General features: G+C 32.6%; 1 protein-coding gene across 13 annotated transcripts in view; it reads left to right on the plus strand.

The window, feature by feature from the left end:
* The window catches only part of CEP128 (centrosomal protein 128), a 566,439-nt gene that overhangs the window by 152,367 nt on the left and 399,861 nt on the right, over nucleotides 1-14,211 (plus strand). For all 13 annotated transcript variants that reach the window (XR_008914955.1, XR_008914954.1, XM_056810609.1 and 10 more), the window contains one exon: nucleotides 7,004-7,354. Coding sequence is in view for 11 of the 13 variants with exons in the window: in XM_056810609.1 (XP_056666587.1) it covers nucleotides 7,004-7,354 (351 nt within the window). In the remaining 2 variants the exon portion in view is untranslated. The remainder of the gene's footprint in view (nucleotides 1-7,003; nucleotides 7,355-14,211) is intronic.

Raw genomic sequence — 14,211 nt, forward strand, 5'->3', positions numbered from 1 at the left:
CAATTAAGTTTCTGAAGGCCAGGAGGTCAAAGGCAAATTTTTTCTTTCTGTTTGTGTGTGTGCGTGCGTGCACGCATTTGTGTGTGTGTGAGTGTTTAATAGGATTGCTGTTATTGGTATTGGGTTTTTTTTTTTGGCTCTGTTTTTCTTATTGCAGTCTTCCTTTGTGTCTCTGAAGTCACACAATTGTCATTCCTTATGTCCTTATTTTACCTCAGAAAGTTTCATTGATACCCTCTCATTTTTATACCTTTGGTGGTTACTAATGACTCCACTTCCTTTCACAGCCTTCCCTGGAAGTACAGCTAAGCAAAATAAATCGTTGTATTGGCACTTCTGATAAAGTGAACCTCATTACCACACCTATGCTTAATTGTAAATCATACTTATCTTTCAAGATAGACCACAACTGAAGATTTCCTTTTTTTTGAAACCTTCCTGGAATCCCAAGCCAAAACTGATCTCCCTTAGATATGTAATAAATAGTGATATGGGACTATTGATTGGTAATTCAAGCAGTTATCTTCTTTCTTCAGTCTTTCCCTCCTCCCTCTATAACTCCCTTCCTCCCTCTCTTCCTCCCTTTTCCTCCCTTCCCCCCTTCCTTCTTCTTCTTCTGTTTTTCTCTAAATCAACTCAGGGTGAGTTTATGATGTTTCAAGTGAAATACTCTTTCTCTTCTTTATCTTAAGTAGGGATTGATTGGGGAAGACAGGAAGAATGGAGGTAAGAGGGTTGAAGATTTCCCTAATACTACAATAAATCTTAGGTTGGAGGATGTTGGAATATAGTTCAATTGAGAGAAATATCTGATAGGTCTGGAAGTTCATTCTCTATCACAACAGAACAAGTCAGAGAGAGATATCTGGACTTTAGTCCTTCTTTCTTCTGCCTTCAAAGTCACAAGACTTTCTTCAGCTTGAGTCTCTAAAGTCCAAGAGAGGAAAACTCCTTCTTCTCTCATACAAGCTATACAGGGTCCAGCCAGCAGTTGGTTTTTGCCTCTAACTGTTTCTCCTGGTAACTTTCCAAATAGAACCCTCTCATTTGACTGACAGGTCATCACAGCTACTGCTTCTGCCTTTTTGCATGCTTCCCAATTTCTCTCTTCCACAAATACCTGTTTATGCTTATCTATTACATCTTCCATGTTTTATATTTTAAGTTGTATATTTTTTACATAATTTTATAGATTGTGAGCGCCTTGAAAGCAGGGACATTTTCGGGGGATCTTTTTATCATATTCCCAGTGCCTCACATAGGTGCCTTGCATATAGTAGGTGCTTAATTAATTAATGTCTTTCCCCCTACAGTCTACAGTTGACTAAAGATTCACATTAGAAGTGGCCATAGTTTAATTACCTTCCTAATAATAGGAGCAGCAAACATCAACATATTAAAATTTTTTTTACTAGTTTCATCATTAGTAGAATTATTTAGCAGTCCTGCAGTTATTGCTTTCTTTGTTTGTTATTGCAAGCTTTACATTTGCCATTGAGTATTATATTTCTGCCCACTAAAATAAGTTTTGATGTTCTTTGTATTATTTGACTAAAACCTATACAGACTTCCTTGATTTTTCTATCAGTGATGTCTTGGAAACTGACATAAAGTGAATCATTTAAATTAGGTCCTATCACCCCATTATAGTAGTGTTCTAATTAGAGTTTGTTCCTTGCACAAGAACTTTCTATAAAATAAATCATATATGTGAATTATATGTGATAAAACATAAAAACTGAGCTCTCTAATCCATTTAAAGCATTCAAAGTCTGCTTTTAACTTTATAAAATGGAAATAAATGAACTATGTGTAATGTATAAAGGGAGTTCTCATTAATACAAAGTGGATATATTCAGCCTTACCATCACATAAATTTGACTTCCACAGAATGAACTTGATTGTTTTAGGCATTAATTAAACAATTACATTTCTTACCCCTTAAAAAATGGTAAGCTTTTTTGGATGAATATTTGGAATTTCCCAGATTCTTCGAAAAGAAATTAAAAATAAGAATAGTAGGGAGGTTTTAGTTAATAATTTCTTTTCTTTTCTTTTCTTTTCTTTTCTTTTCTTTTCTTTTCTTTTCTTTTCTTTTCTTTTCTTTTCTTTTCTTTTCTTTTCTTTTCTTTTCTTTTCTTTTCTTTTTAGTTTCCCATAGCTTGCAGAGGAACTGAAAATCATTGGGTTAATTTTGGAGATATACTGAAATATGGGATTGTTTTAAAAAACCTGTAATAGCAGATATATATTATAGCATCTAAGCATTAAACTTTTCATTAAGATCTCTGGTCATGAGTTTCCAGAGAAGTCCCTTGAATCTAGTTGTTCTTTTCTTTGTTCTCCCCTAACCCTCTTAAAGACACCAGGGAAAACCCATAGGCGAGAATAGATCACAAAAGGTTATGTTAAAGGGTGAGTATAGAAGAGGGAGCTGCTATTTGTAGTCTTAGGGTATAGATGAAAGCTAAGAGACAATTTTAGCTTGATCTCCTGAACTACTCTTCTGGTTGTTTCTCTTGAGTTACTCCCTGTATTTAGCAGGGTTTGGGGCCATTCTTTCTTTCTTTTTTTTTTTTGGTGATATATTCAACTCCTCCCTTATGATAAACAATAAAATTAACTGTAACAAGGTAGTGAAAATGAAGCTTAAGTGTAATTAGTTAGCAGTGAATAAAAAAGTAAGAAATTTCAAGTGGCAAACCAGAATGAGTTATTTATAACATTTTGAAGGACTGAACAATAGACAAACTCTAATTTTCTTAAAACTTTAATTATGTTTAAGTTGGCCCTTATCTATCGAGATAAGATACATTGTTCTTTATTTCTGAAATTGAATTCAGATTGAAAAGGAACCAATTGAAATGATAACTTTCTATTTAACAGTGAATGATCTTGCTTTTTTTTTTTTAAAGCCCTTACCTTCCTTTTTAGAATCTATGCTAAGTATTGGTTCTCAAAGGCAGAAGAGTGATGAGGGCTAGATAGTGGGGCCAAAGTGACTTGCCCAGGGTCACATTACTAGGAAATGTCTGAGGTCAGATTTCCACCCAGTACCTCCTGTCTCCAAGACCTGGCTCTCTCTCTACTGAGCCATCTAGCTGCTCCAGCTGTTTTATTTTTATTCTGTTGCAATGGGTCACATGCCTAGTATTATTTTATCTCAATTAAAATGTCATGTTTCTCTTTCATTTTCAAAATGTTACCAGGAAATATACCAGAGATAGAATTACTCTTTAAGTATTTACCCCTGCCTTTCTTATTTCCTCTGCACATTCAAGTAATATATTTTAAAACAAAACAAAACAGAAACTAGAGGAAAAAATCCTACAGAACGTCACCTGGCTCATCATGCTCTCAAATGAAGACAATAAGAAAGATAGATGTTGTAATTCTTCAACTGTGTCTTCAATCAGTTGCACACATTATTTTTGGGCCATTGAGAGATCTGCACTTTGTAATAAGAAATCTTGATTTAGAGCCAGAATATCTAGACTTTATTCCTGGTTTTGACACTTAATAGTTGTATGACTTTTGGCAAGCCATTTAGCCATTCTGAACCCCAATTTCTTCATCTGTAAAATAGAGATATTACTATTTATACTCTCTACTTTGGAGGCTTATTGTAATGCTGATAGCTGACATTTATGTAGTGTTTCACAGTTTTCAAAATGCCCTTAAACATCACACACCATCTTAAATGTACTCCTCTAAACAAGATATTTTCCATGCATAATATCATGTGTCAAAATTATACAGAATTCCTTGATGAAATTAAAACAGGGATATGCTTGCTTGCCAAAGTTATTTGCCACTGTCATGGAAGATATCCAGTTTAGAGTCCAAGTTGAAAGAAATTCTGTGTAGACAGTGAAGGCTTCCAGATGTTCCAATTTGCAGATCATCCAAGTTATGAAACTCCTAATAGCTTGAAAGAGTCTTGCCTACCAGTCAGAAAAAAACAAGTGGAACAATAATAGCAATAACTGACTTTTACATGGCATTTTAAAGTTTACTAAGCTTTTTACATATATTATCTCATTCAATTCTTACAACAATCTGAGAGTTGTTGTTTATTTTAATAAATGTGTAAAATGAGACTTGAGAGAGGTCCAGTGACTTGCCCAGGTTTACATCTCACAGTGTGGGATCTGTGTTCACTTTTTTCTGACTTTGAGTATAGTTTTTTGGTCAGAATATGATGTACATATAAATGGACAACCTATAAATCTTATAAATCTTTGTATTTATATTTTTTCCTTTATATTTTATTTTTCCAAATTACATGTAATGACAATTTAAATAATTTATTTTCTGACATCGTGTGATCTAAATTTTTATACTTATCTTTAAAAGTTACTGAAATTGGGCCCTGAATTGGAAGGAGGAAAAGAAGGTTGGTCTGCCTTTGAGAGACTTCAAAGTTATTTTTATGACCTTAAGCTCCTCCTTAAAACAAAATGCTAACTATAACACAGATATTCTTCTGGTGCTGTTGTGTGGTTTAGATTCATGAAATACTATAATTTTTGAAGAATTGAAATTGAGGATAACCTAAAAGTTAATAGAGAAGTGTGTAATTGATGTATCATTCTTATTTTTTTCATCATGGATTTCTGGGTTACTTCCACATAGTTTATTAAATGAAGGAATTTTTTCTTCATTCCTAACCAATATAAGTTTTCCCTGAGGTATCATTAATGAGAGGGAAAACTGACATTGATAAATACTGAGAAAAAACACAAAGTTTTCCTAATGTATTTTTAACAATGGGCAGCTAGTTGATATAGGGGATAGAGTGCTGGGCCTGGAATGTGAGGAAAACTTTTCATGAGTTTAGTTCTGGTCTCAGACAATAGCTGTGTGACCCTGTCCAAGTCATTTATCCCTATTTGCCTCATTTTTCTCATATGTAAAATGAGTTAGAGAAGGAAATGGTAATCCACTTCAATGTCTTTGCCATGAAACCTCCAAGTGGAGTCAAGGAGAATTGGACATGACCAGAAGTGACTGAACAACAACAGTCATTAATAGGGTGAAAATTTTTTTTTATTATCTATTCTGGTTATGTGATATGTAGCAGAAAAAGTAATTCATTAAAGTAGTTATCTGCACTATAAGTCTATTTATGAAGAATTCACACAAATAGTCTGGATGTCAGTTGATATTAGTAAATTGTTCTCATTTCACAGATGTCTTCTCTTTTTTGACAAATTAATTATGCAAAGACTGCTGGGTAATAAAGTTCATGCAGGACAGAAAGCATTTGAGACAAGGGTTAGGTAGTCAATTATGATTCCTATTACAGAACTCCATAAAATGTTGAATGTCTTATTAACTGAGTACTATTTTTTTAAACCCTCATCTTAAATTTCTCCATCTTGACAACTCTTTCTCAATTTACTATTTGCTTTGGATAAATGAAGGATGGGATCATCTTTTCCCAGCTCATATTAGTTTAGCAAACCCCCTTACTACAAAGTTGATGCTTAGAAAATGGATCTTATCTCAAAGGCATTAATTTTTCATTCCTGGCACCATTAAAATCCAAAATAAAATTTTAATCATGAGAGGAATTGTGTTAAATATATTTTTTTAAAAATCTTAAATGAGAGCTAAAATAATATGGACACAAGAGTTCTTGCTCTGATTTTTTGACAGAGAAATCTAGGAAATACTGACTATGATGTCACCTCTCAGATATCCTTTTTGAAATAGATAATATTTATTATATTCATTATTATGTGACATTATTCTAGCAACATCTTTTTACATTTGTGATATTCTGTCCTGTTTATTTTAATATGACTATGTAAAGTTTTCTCATATTCAAAGGAAAAAAAAACTGTAGAAAAACAGTGTGCTAACTTCACTGATGCCTTCCCAATTCTTTGCAAATACTAAAGATTTTAGTTATGATTTAATGATCTTCTTTGCAAAAGTTTTTCTCTTCACTGAGAGAAAAAAATCTGAGAATATAAGGGAAAAACTTATTTCATTCCAATGTTGATAATAATCAACATCTATTTTTTTCTTTTTTTTAAAATTTAAATTAATTTATTTGTTCAATTTAACATTATTTCTTGGTTACAAGAATCCTATTTTTTCCCTCCTTCCCCTACTCCCTCCCTTTCTGTAGCTGACGTGCAATTTCACTGGGTATTACATGTGTCCTTGATTAAAACCTATTTCCATGTTGTTGGTGTTTGCATTAGGATGTTCATTTAGAGTCTACATCCCCAGCCATATCCCCTTGACCCATGCATTCAAGTAGTTGTTTTTCTTCTGTGTTTCTGCTCCCACAGTTTTTCCTCTGAATGTGGATAGTGATTTTTTTCTCATAGATCCCTCCAAGTAATCAACATCTATTTAAATATATTTGTTTATTAAATTTATTAAAATATCTATACTATTACAAATTAATGGTGTTTATACTTTGGGTTGGTGTCTCAAGTTCTGACTTTGTAGCAATTTAATTTTAAATCACTAAAGTTTTAAACAAATTCTGTAAGAAGCATTTTAAGGTACCATGAATGTCATGATACTACTATAATCTTCCATCACTTGTATTTTTAATTATGTTTATTTTATATTAATGGGAACTGATGTTTATTCAGAATGTTTGCAAAACAGTTTTATCTCAGTTTGACAAACTTTATAACATTGAGATATATTCACTTGGATAAAGTTGAGGGTCCTTAGTCACACATTTTAATTTTATTTTTGTTGTTTACAAATGAAAAAAATTACTCAAGTTTCATTTGGAAATACATTTTAATTTTTTCTTCTTAATTACAATAATGAACTAAGATCACTTGTGTAAAATAATCCTATAACTAGAGTGCTTATAAAAATACACTAAGAAGACATAGAAAACTTCATATTATTTTAAGAGACTGACAGTAAAACTAAACAGGTACAGTTTCCTTTAATATTAAAGATTCTATTTTTACATGGGAATATGCTGAAAACTAGCATTGATGCATGACTTTTTAATTATCAGATTTTATCATCTGACTTAGAGAGGAGGGAGAAACAGCAAGTGCGGATGTTGGAACAACTTGCAGAGATTCAGAAACGCTATGAGGAATGTGAGAGTGAACGGATAGAAGCCAATTCCCATGTCAAAGAGTTGGTCCAGCAAGCTGAGGATTCTACCAAGGAAGCAGAGAGATACCTTAGTGAATTCCAGCGGTCAGAGGCTTTGAGGCAGGAATCAGAGAAGAAGAAGGAAGAAATTAAAACAAAAGCTCAGGAATCTATCCGGCAGTGGAAGCTCAAATATAAGGCTTTAGAACGAGACTTGGAGAAACAGAATGAGAATGTTTTGCATCTTACAGAAAAGAACAATCAGGTAAGAGGAAATAATTCCCTTTAAAAAAAAAGTTTAAAATTTTATTGTTATCTTTTGTTTTTACATTTCTTTCTTTGCCCTGATACATCTATTTTCCTTTTTTTAAGTTTAAATTTTATTGCTGTCTTTTGTTTCCACATTACTTTCTTTGCTTGATACATCTCTTTTTCTTCTCCTTCCAGACAATTCAAAAAGGGACAACTAAAAAAATAGTTTGACAAAACTAAGCAACAATTCATACAAATCCAGCAATATGTGTAATGTTTCAAACTCATAGCCTCTAAACTCTGCAAAGAAAGGCAAACAATTCATTATTCTCTCATTTGAGGCCAAGTTTTGGTCATTTCAACTTCATAGCATTCAGTTTTGATTTTTTTATTGTTCTTTCCATTTACATTTTTTATAGTCCTGTTATATTTTTATATTTTATATGTTTTCTGGTTCTTTTTGCTTCATTTTGCATCAGTTCACATATCTTCCCAAGTTTCTCTGGCTTTTCCAAGATTTATTAAACATATTAATCATTTTATTCCTCTTTTAACAACTTAATACTGACTTGCTTTGAACATTTAACTTTAAAAAATATTCTTCATTCTGTTTCAAAACTCAAATGGAAAAAAATTCCTTTATTCTATTAAATATAACCCATTTTCTTTGTAGATTTAAAAATTATTGGATTATATATTATATATTAGAAGTTCTTAATGCAAGTAGTTCATTTCTACATAGTTGGTTTTCTTTTTAATCTGCCATATTTTATTTTTTGCATTTAAAAATATCCTAAAAAGTATTCTTTTGGCTTTACCATACTCCCAGAGGGGTCTATGGTGCAAAAAAAAAAAATTAAGAAACTCTGTTTTAAAAATGTCCATGTTGTACTTTGTAAATTGGCTGAAAAATATTTTTAACAGTAGTGTTTACTTCTTAGCCTATTCCTGGCAATAACTAATATGGCTTGAATGAATGTGTATATGATATTTTCAGTCTGGCTTACTGGGTAACAGTGTCAGATAATAAACTTTCATAAATATTTTAATGCTATTTTTTACAATATTAAAAAATTACTTTTAATATATTTTCTTATCATAAATCTTTTCCTCTAGTAAAATATCTTCTTTCAAATATATTTTATTTTAGTTTTTTTCACAATTACATATTTGGGGCTAACTGAATCCAGATATTTAGCACAAAGACAAGAAAATTATGATTGATTATTATCTCAATATAATATTCTTAATTAGCCTTTGGTCTTCCTTGACATTCATTCATTCATTATTTATTTATTTTTGCAGAAGAAAAACAGGATTTATCACTTGCTTATATGGGTAGGGGATTTGGGGTTTGGGTTTTTAAAAGATTACTACAAATATGAATAATATGGAAATAGGAGGGGAAAAATGTGAATCATGTAACCATGGAAAAATCCTTAAAAATAAATTAATAATGATTTTAAAAAAGATTATTGCCACATTTCATGCAAAGGACATTTTGAAAGAATTATATCTGACATTTTCAGTTTTTTCATGACTTCAAAAGTCTTCAGTGAAATAATGGTAATGATAATAGCTATTTATTTATATAGCATTTTAAAGTTTCCAAAGTGATTCACATATGATATCCTTTGATTTTCTCAAAAACCCCATGAGCTAGGTGATATTAGTGCTCCCATTTTAGAGAGGAGATTAATCAACTTGCCCAGGATCACTTACCTGCCTTGTCATTTCTTCTAAGAACAAAAGTGTGATCAATTATCTGAATTTGTCTTAGAGTAAAACAAATTCTTGCAACTTTATTTTTGAAATTAAATACCACTTTAAAAAATACCTGACATATGCTAGCCAAGAAAACATTCATTACCTGATAAAGAGGTAGATTTTTTATTTTAAACAAAAATGCCCCAAACAAGATGAAAGTGAAAAGTATAGTGATTTAGCATACATGACGAAGGACTTAAATGTCTCCTTCCCTTTTAAAATTTTCTGTATTTGATAAACATTTTAAAAGTAATTTCCCCCATGTTGTTTATCTAAACCAGTTTGTCATCTTCCAAGATGCCCAAGTTAATTTAAGGGATTATAGTGTAAACCAAATTAGGGTCCAAGTTTTATTGATGTATCCTGACAATTCTACTGTGGATACAGGCTAAAAGTGATGTCAGACAAACCTGTACTTTGGGTTAGGGAAGGGAAAGTTTTTTTAGCTTTTTAAAAGGTTTTTAGGTTTTTTAGCTGTTGAAGGTAGTTTTGAAGGGAATACTCTCACCAATCCAAACTCCTGTGTTGTTTTTTTAAAAGTCAAAACTACAAAAATAACCACTATCCTAATAGTTCTGTTATAAATTTCATAGTTCAGTTTTGCAAATGACATAGGAAAGAAGTAAGTTAAACAAGAAACAGAGATGGGCAGTACCATAACTATTACAGTAAGTTGTGGAATTTTTCCTTTTAGAGGTTTTTATAGAAGGAGGGAGTTAGAAGGATAGGTAACTAGAAAGGAAGAAACAGGACATAATTAAAGGCAATTTTAACAGGTAATTCCTTTTCTTAATGTGATTTTGAAGAGCTTTGAAAATAACTTTGAAAGTACTTTACACTCATCTTAGCTCTTTTTTGTTAAAATGAAATCTGAATGGCTAATACTTCTACAAAACCTAGAGAAAATGTTATGTAACTTCAGTAAATTACATTCCCTGCTTTTAGGTTAAAAAATACCTTTAAAAGATTTATTTTATCTTCCTACATAGCCACTCCCTTCACCTCAAATTCTAGATAGAACCTAACTTTGTGACAATTACATATAATTGTCTGATTCAGAGACAGTACTTGAAACTGTTCAAGACCTCCTCCTTTTAGTATGAAGAAGGAAATAGATTTTTTCTCTTCATTCATTTTTCTAATACTTGGAGTTCAATTTCTTTTAATGATCCCCATATACATTGTTCTTTAAGTTCTCCTTATTTTATTCCCCATAAGTTTTATACAAATCTTCCCATATTTCTTTGAATTCTTATTATTGATAATCTTTCTCTTAAAAAAAAGTTTACATTCAATTCCCAGGTATCTCCCTCTCTTCCTTCTTTGCCTTCCTTCACTGTAGAAGATATCATTTGACCAAATTATATATCTATATCTATTGACTGCCTTTCATCGTTCTTTTTTATCAGTTCTTTCTACAGAGGTCGATATTTACAAGTTATTCTTCTAGCATTTTTGTTGCTATATATAATGTTCTCTTGGTTATACTTGTTTTACTTCATAATTTCATGTAGATCTTTCCCTGTGTTTTTTTTTTTAATCCTTACCTTCTCTCTTAGAATTGATACTAAGTATCAGCTCTAAGACAGAAGAGCAGCAAGTGATGGGCATTTGTGATTAAGTGATTTGCCTAGGGTCACACAGCTTTATAGCAGCTCTCTTTATGGTGGCAAATATTTATATATTTTAGAACATATAGGGTTCTTTTCATTTTCCCCTGGTCATCTTGGGAAACAGACCTAATGGTGGTATTACTGGGATTAACGGTATGCAGAGTTTTATACTGGATGCATGGTAGGAATTTCTTAATGAATTCCATAACATGACTTTGCAGAGATTTTTCATTGATTCCCTAGTCAGTGGACACTTACTTTGTTTCTACTTGCTATCTTAAAAAAAATACATTTTTGGATATTTCAGTAACATTGGAACTTTATTTTTCTTTTGACTCCTTAGGGTTATATACCCAGGAGTGGGATTCTCAGATGAAAACATGAGGATAATTTAGACCTTTACGTAATTACAAAATGGAATTTGAACCATTGGACCACTTCACAGGTGTTCCAACTGAGAGCATGAATACCTTTTTTTTTTTCATAGTACCTCTAATCTATCCTTTTCTATCTTTTTAAATTTTCTCCAACTATATGGTATAATATAGTCTTGATTTGTATTTCTCTTACACTTAGTTAATTGAAGCGTATTTTCATGTGGCCATTCATAATTTGCAATACTCTTAGCAATTTAATTTAACAACTGTTCTCTCATAACTGATGGCCCCTTTGGGGAATGGCTCTTGGTCTTATGATTTTGTGTTATTCACCTATATATTGTATACCAGACTTGTATTCATTTTTTAGACTTTATTAGCATTCTGTGCTTTCTGTATTGTTTGCCATAGAGATTACATACATACAGACCTTGCTGTTGCTAAAGCAAGTTGGCCAATTCATTTCAACTTAAGCATTCATTAAGCACCTATGATGTGACATACATTGTGTTTTCAGACTGCTACAGAAACTAAAACTGAAGGACAAAATTATTCTTAAGGTGCTTATCTTCTACTGTGATATATTGGCATATGCAAAGAAAGAAGTCAGTATAATATACTCACAGTAAATGAAAAGTAATTTTGGGAAAGGAGAGAGCACAGAAGTTATTGGTAAAAGCTTCATGTAGTAAATGACCCTTCAGTCAGACCTTTAAGACAGCTAGGATTTCCAAGTAATGGATGTAATGAGACAGAGCACCCTAAACATGAAAGGAACAGTCTGAGCGAAAATAGAGATATTGGGTGTGTAGTGTTCTACCATAGGCTTGCCATTTTTGTTCCAGGGCCATAGATGCCAAAAATAATTCTATGTCATTTTGTCAGTATATACCATTCATCACATGCAGTCTCAAGTGAGAGAATATAGTTGAATGTGTGTATCTTCTCTACCTTCCCAACCTTGCCCTTAGGAGACATTAGAAATCATCCTTGTGATCAGTTCTTAATGCCACCTTCATATTCATAGGCCCAAATCATCCATTCATTTTGTTCATTAAACCTGTGCCCTAATGAACTGAAATATTTATTTATTTTTAAAATTTTAAAATTTTAAAAATTTTAATTAGTCAACTTAGAACATTATTCCTTGGTTACAAGAATCATATTCTTTCCCTCCCTCCATTACCCCCACCTTTCCTGTAGCCAACATGCAATTCCACTGGGTATTACATGTGTCCTTGATCAGAACCTATTTCCATGTTGATGTTTGCACTAGGATGTTCATTTATTTATTTATTTAATTTCATTTTTTTAAAACCCTTACCTTCTGTCTTGGAGTCAACACTGTGTATTGGCTTCAAGGCAGAAGAGTGGTAAGGACTAGGCAATGGGGGTCAAGTGACTTGCCCAGGGTCACACAGCTAGAAAGTGTCTGAGGCCAGATTTGAACCTAGGACCTCCTGTCTCTAGGCCTGACTCTCAATCCACTGAGCTACCCACCTGTCCCCTAGGATGTTCATATAGAGTCCACATCCTCAATCATATCCCCTCGACCCATGGAATCAAGCAGTTGTTTTTCTTTGGTGTTTTTATTCCCACAGTTTTTCCTTGGAATGTGGATAGTGTTCTTTCTCGTAGATCCCTCTGGGTTGTTCTGGATCACTGCATTGCCACTAATAGAGAAGTCCATTACATTCGATTGTACCACAGTGTATCAGTCTCTGTGTACAATGTTCTCCTGGTTCTGCTCCTCTCACTCTGCATCATTTTCTGAAGGTTGTTCTAGGTCACATGGTATTCCTCCAGTTCGTTATTTCTTTAATCACAATAGTATTCCATCACCAACATATACCACAATTTGTTCAGCCATTCTCTAATTGAAGGGCATCCTCTCATTTTCCATTTTTTTTTTGCCACCACAAAGAGTGTAGCTATGAATATTCTTGTACATTTCTTTTTCCTTCTTATCTCTTTGTGGTACAAACCCAGAAGTGCTATGGCTGAATCAAAGGGCAGACAGTCTTTTATCGCCCTTTGGGAATAGTTCCAAATTGCCCTCCAGAATGGTTGGATCAATTCACAACTCCACCAGCAACGCATTAATGTCCCTACTTTGCCACACCCCCTCCAGCATTCATTACTTTCCATTGTTGCCATGTTAGCCAATCTGCTAGGTGTGAGGTGATACCTCAGAGTTGTTTTGATTTGCATCTCTCTGATTATAAGAAATTTAGAACACTTTTTCATGTGCTTATTAATAGTTTTGATTTCTTTAACTGAAAATTGCCTAATCCTATCCCTTGCGCATTTATCAGTTGGAGAATGGCTTGATTCTTTGTAAATTTGAGTAATTAGACCTTTGTCAGAGGTTTTTGTTATAAAGATTGTTTCCAAATTTGTTACTTCCCTTCTAATTTTGGTTGCATTGGTTTTGTTTGTATAAAAACTTTTATATTTGATGTAATCAAAATTATTTTACATTTTGTGATTTTTTTCTAACTTTTGCTTGATTTTAAAGTATTTCCTTTCTCAAAGATCTGACATGTATACTATTCTGTGTTCACCTCATTTGCTTATAGTTTCTTTCTTTATATTCAGGTCATTCACCCATTCTGAGTTTATCCTGGTGTAGGGTGTGAGATGTTGATCCAAACCTAATCTCTCCCACACTGTCTTCTAATTTTCCCAGCAGTTTTTATCAAATAGTAGATTTTGGTCCTGTCTTAAAAAAAAAATAAAAAGAGATAATGGTCTAGATACTTAAGTTGCTGTTTGAAAGATTTGCTAGCCCTGTTTGATTTTCCACTGCCTAGATCCATTCTGCATGCTAAAAATTTTTCCAAAAAGGATTTAATCTGTTCCTTGCTTTTCTCCATGCAGTTTTGTGTGCCCATGTATTGTGAACCATAAATATCATGTTTCATGTCTGCTATTATCTGTGCAATTTCATTTTCCACCTCAAATCTATACTTTTATATTTAAGTTGCTTTCCTTGGCCTCTTGCCCAACTATCTGTATCTCCATCTCTAAAATTTAAATTTTTTTTCCTTTCTACCATCTCCCTTTTCCCCCTTTATGCTTATGCCCTCATGTTTTCTCCCTGGGGTACCATA

This window comes from Monodelphis domestica, chromosome 1 (assembly GCF_027887165.1).
Source record: "Monodelphis domestica isolate mMonDom1 chromosome 1, mMonDom1.pri, whole genome shotgun sequence".
NCBI classification, from domain to species: Eukaryota; Metazoa; Chordata; class Mammalia; order Didelphimorphia; family Didelphidae; genus Monodelphis; species Monodelphis domestica.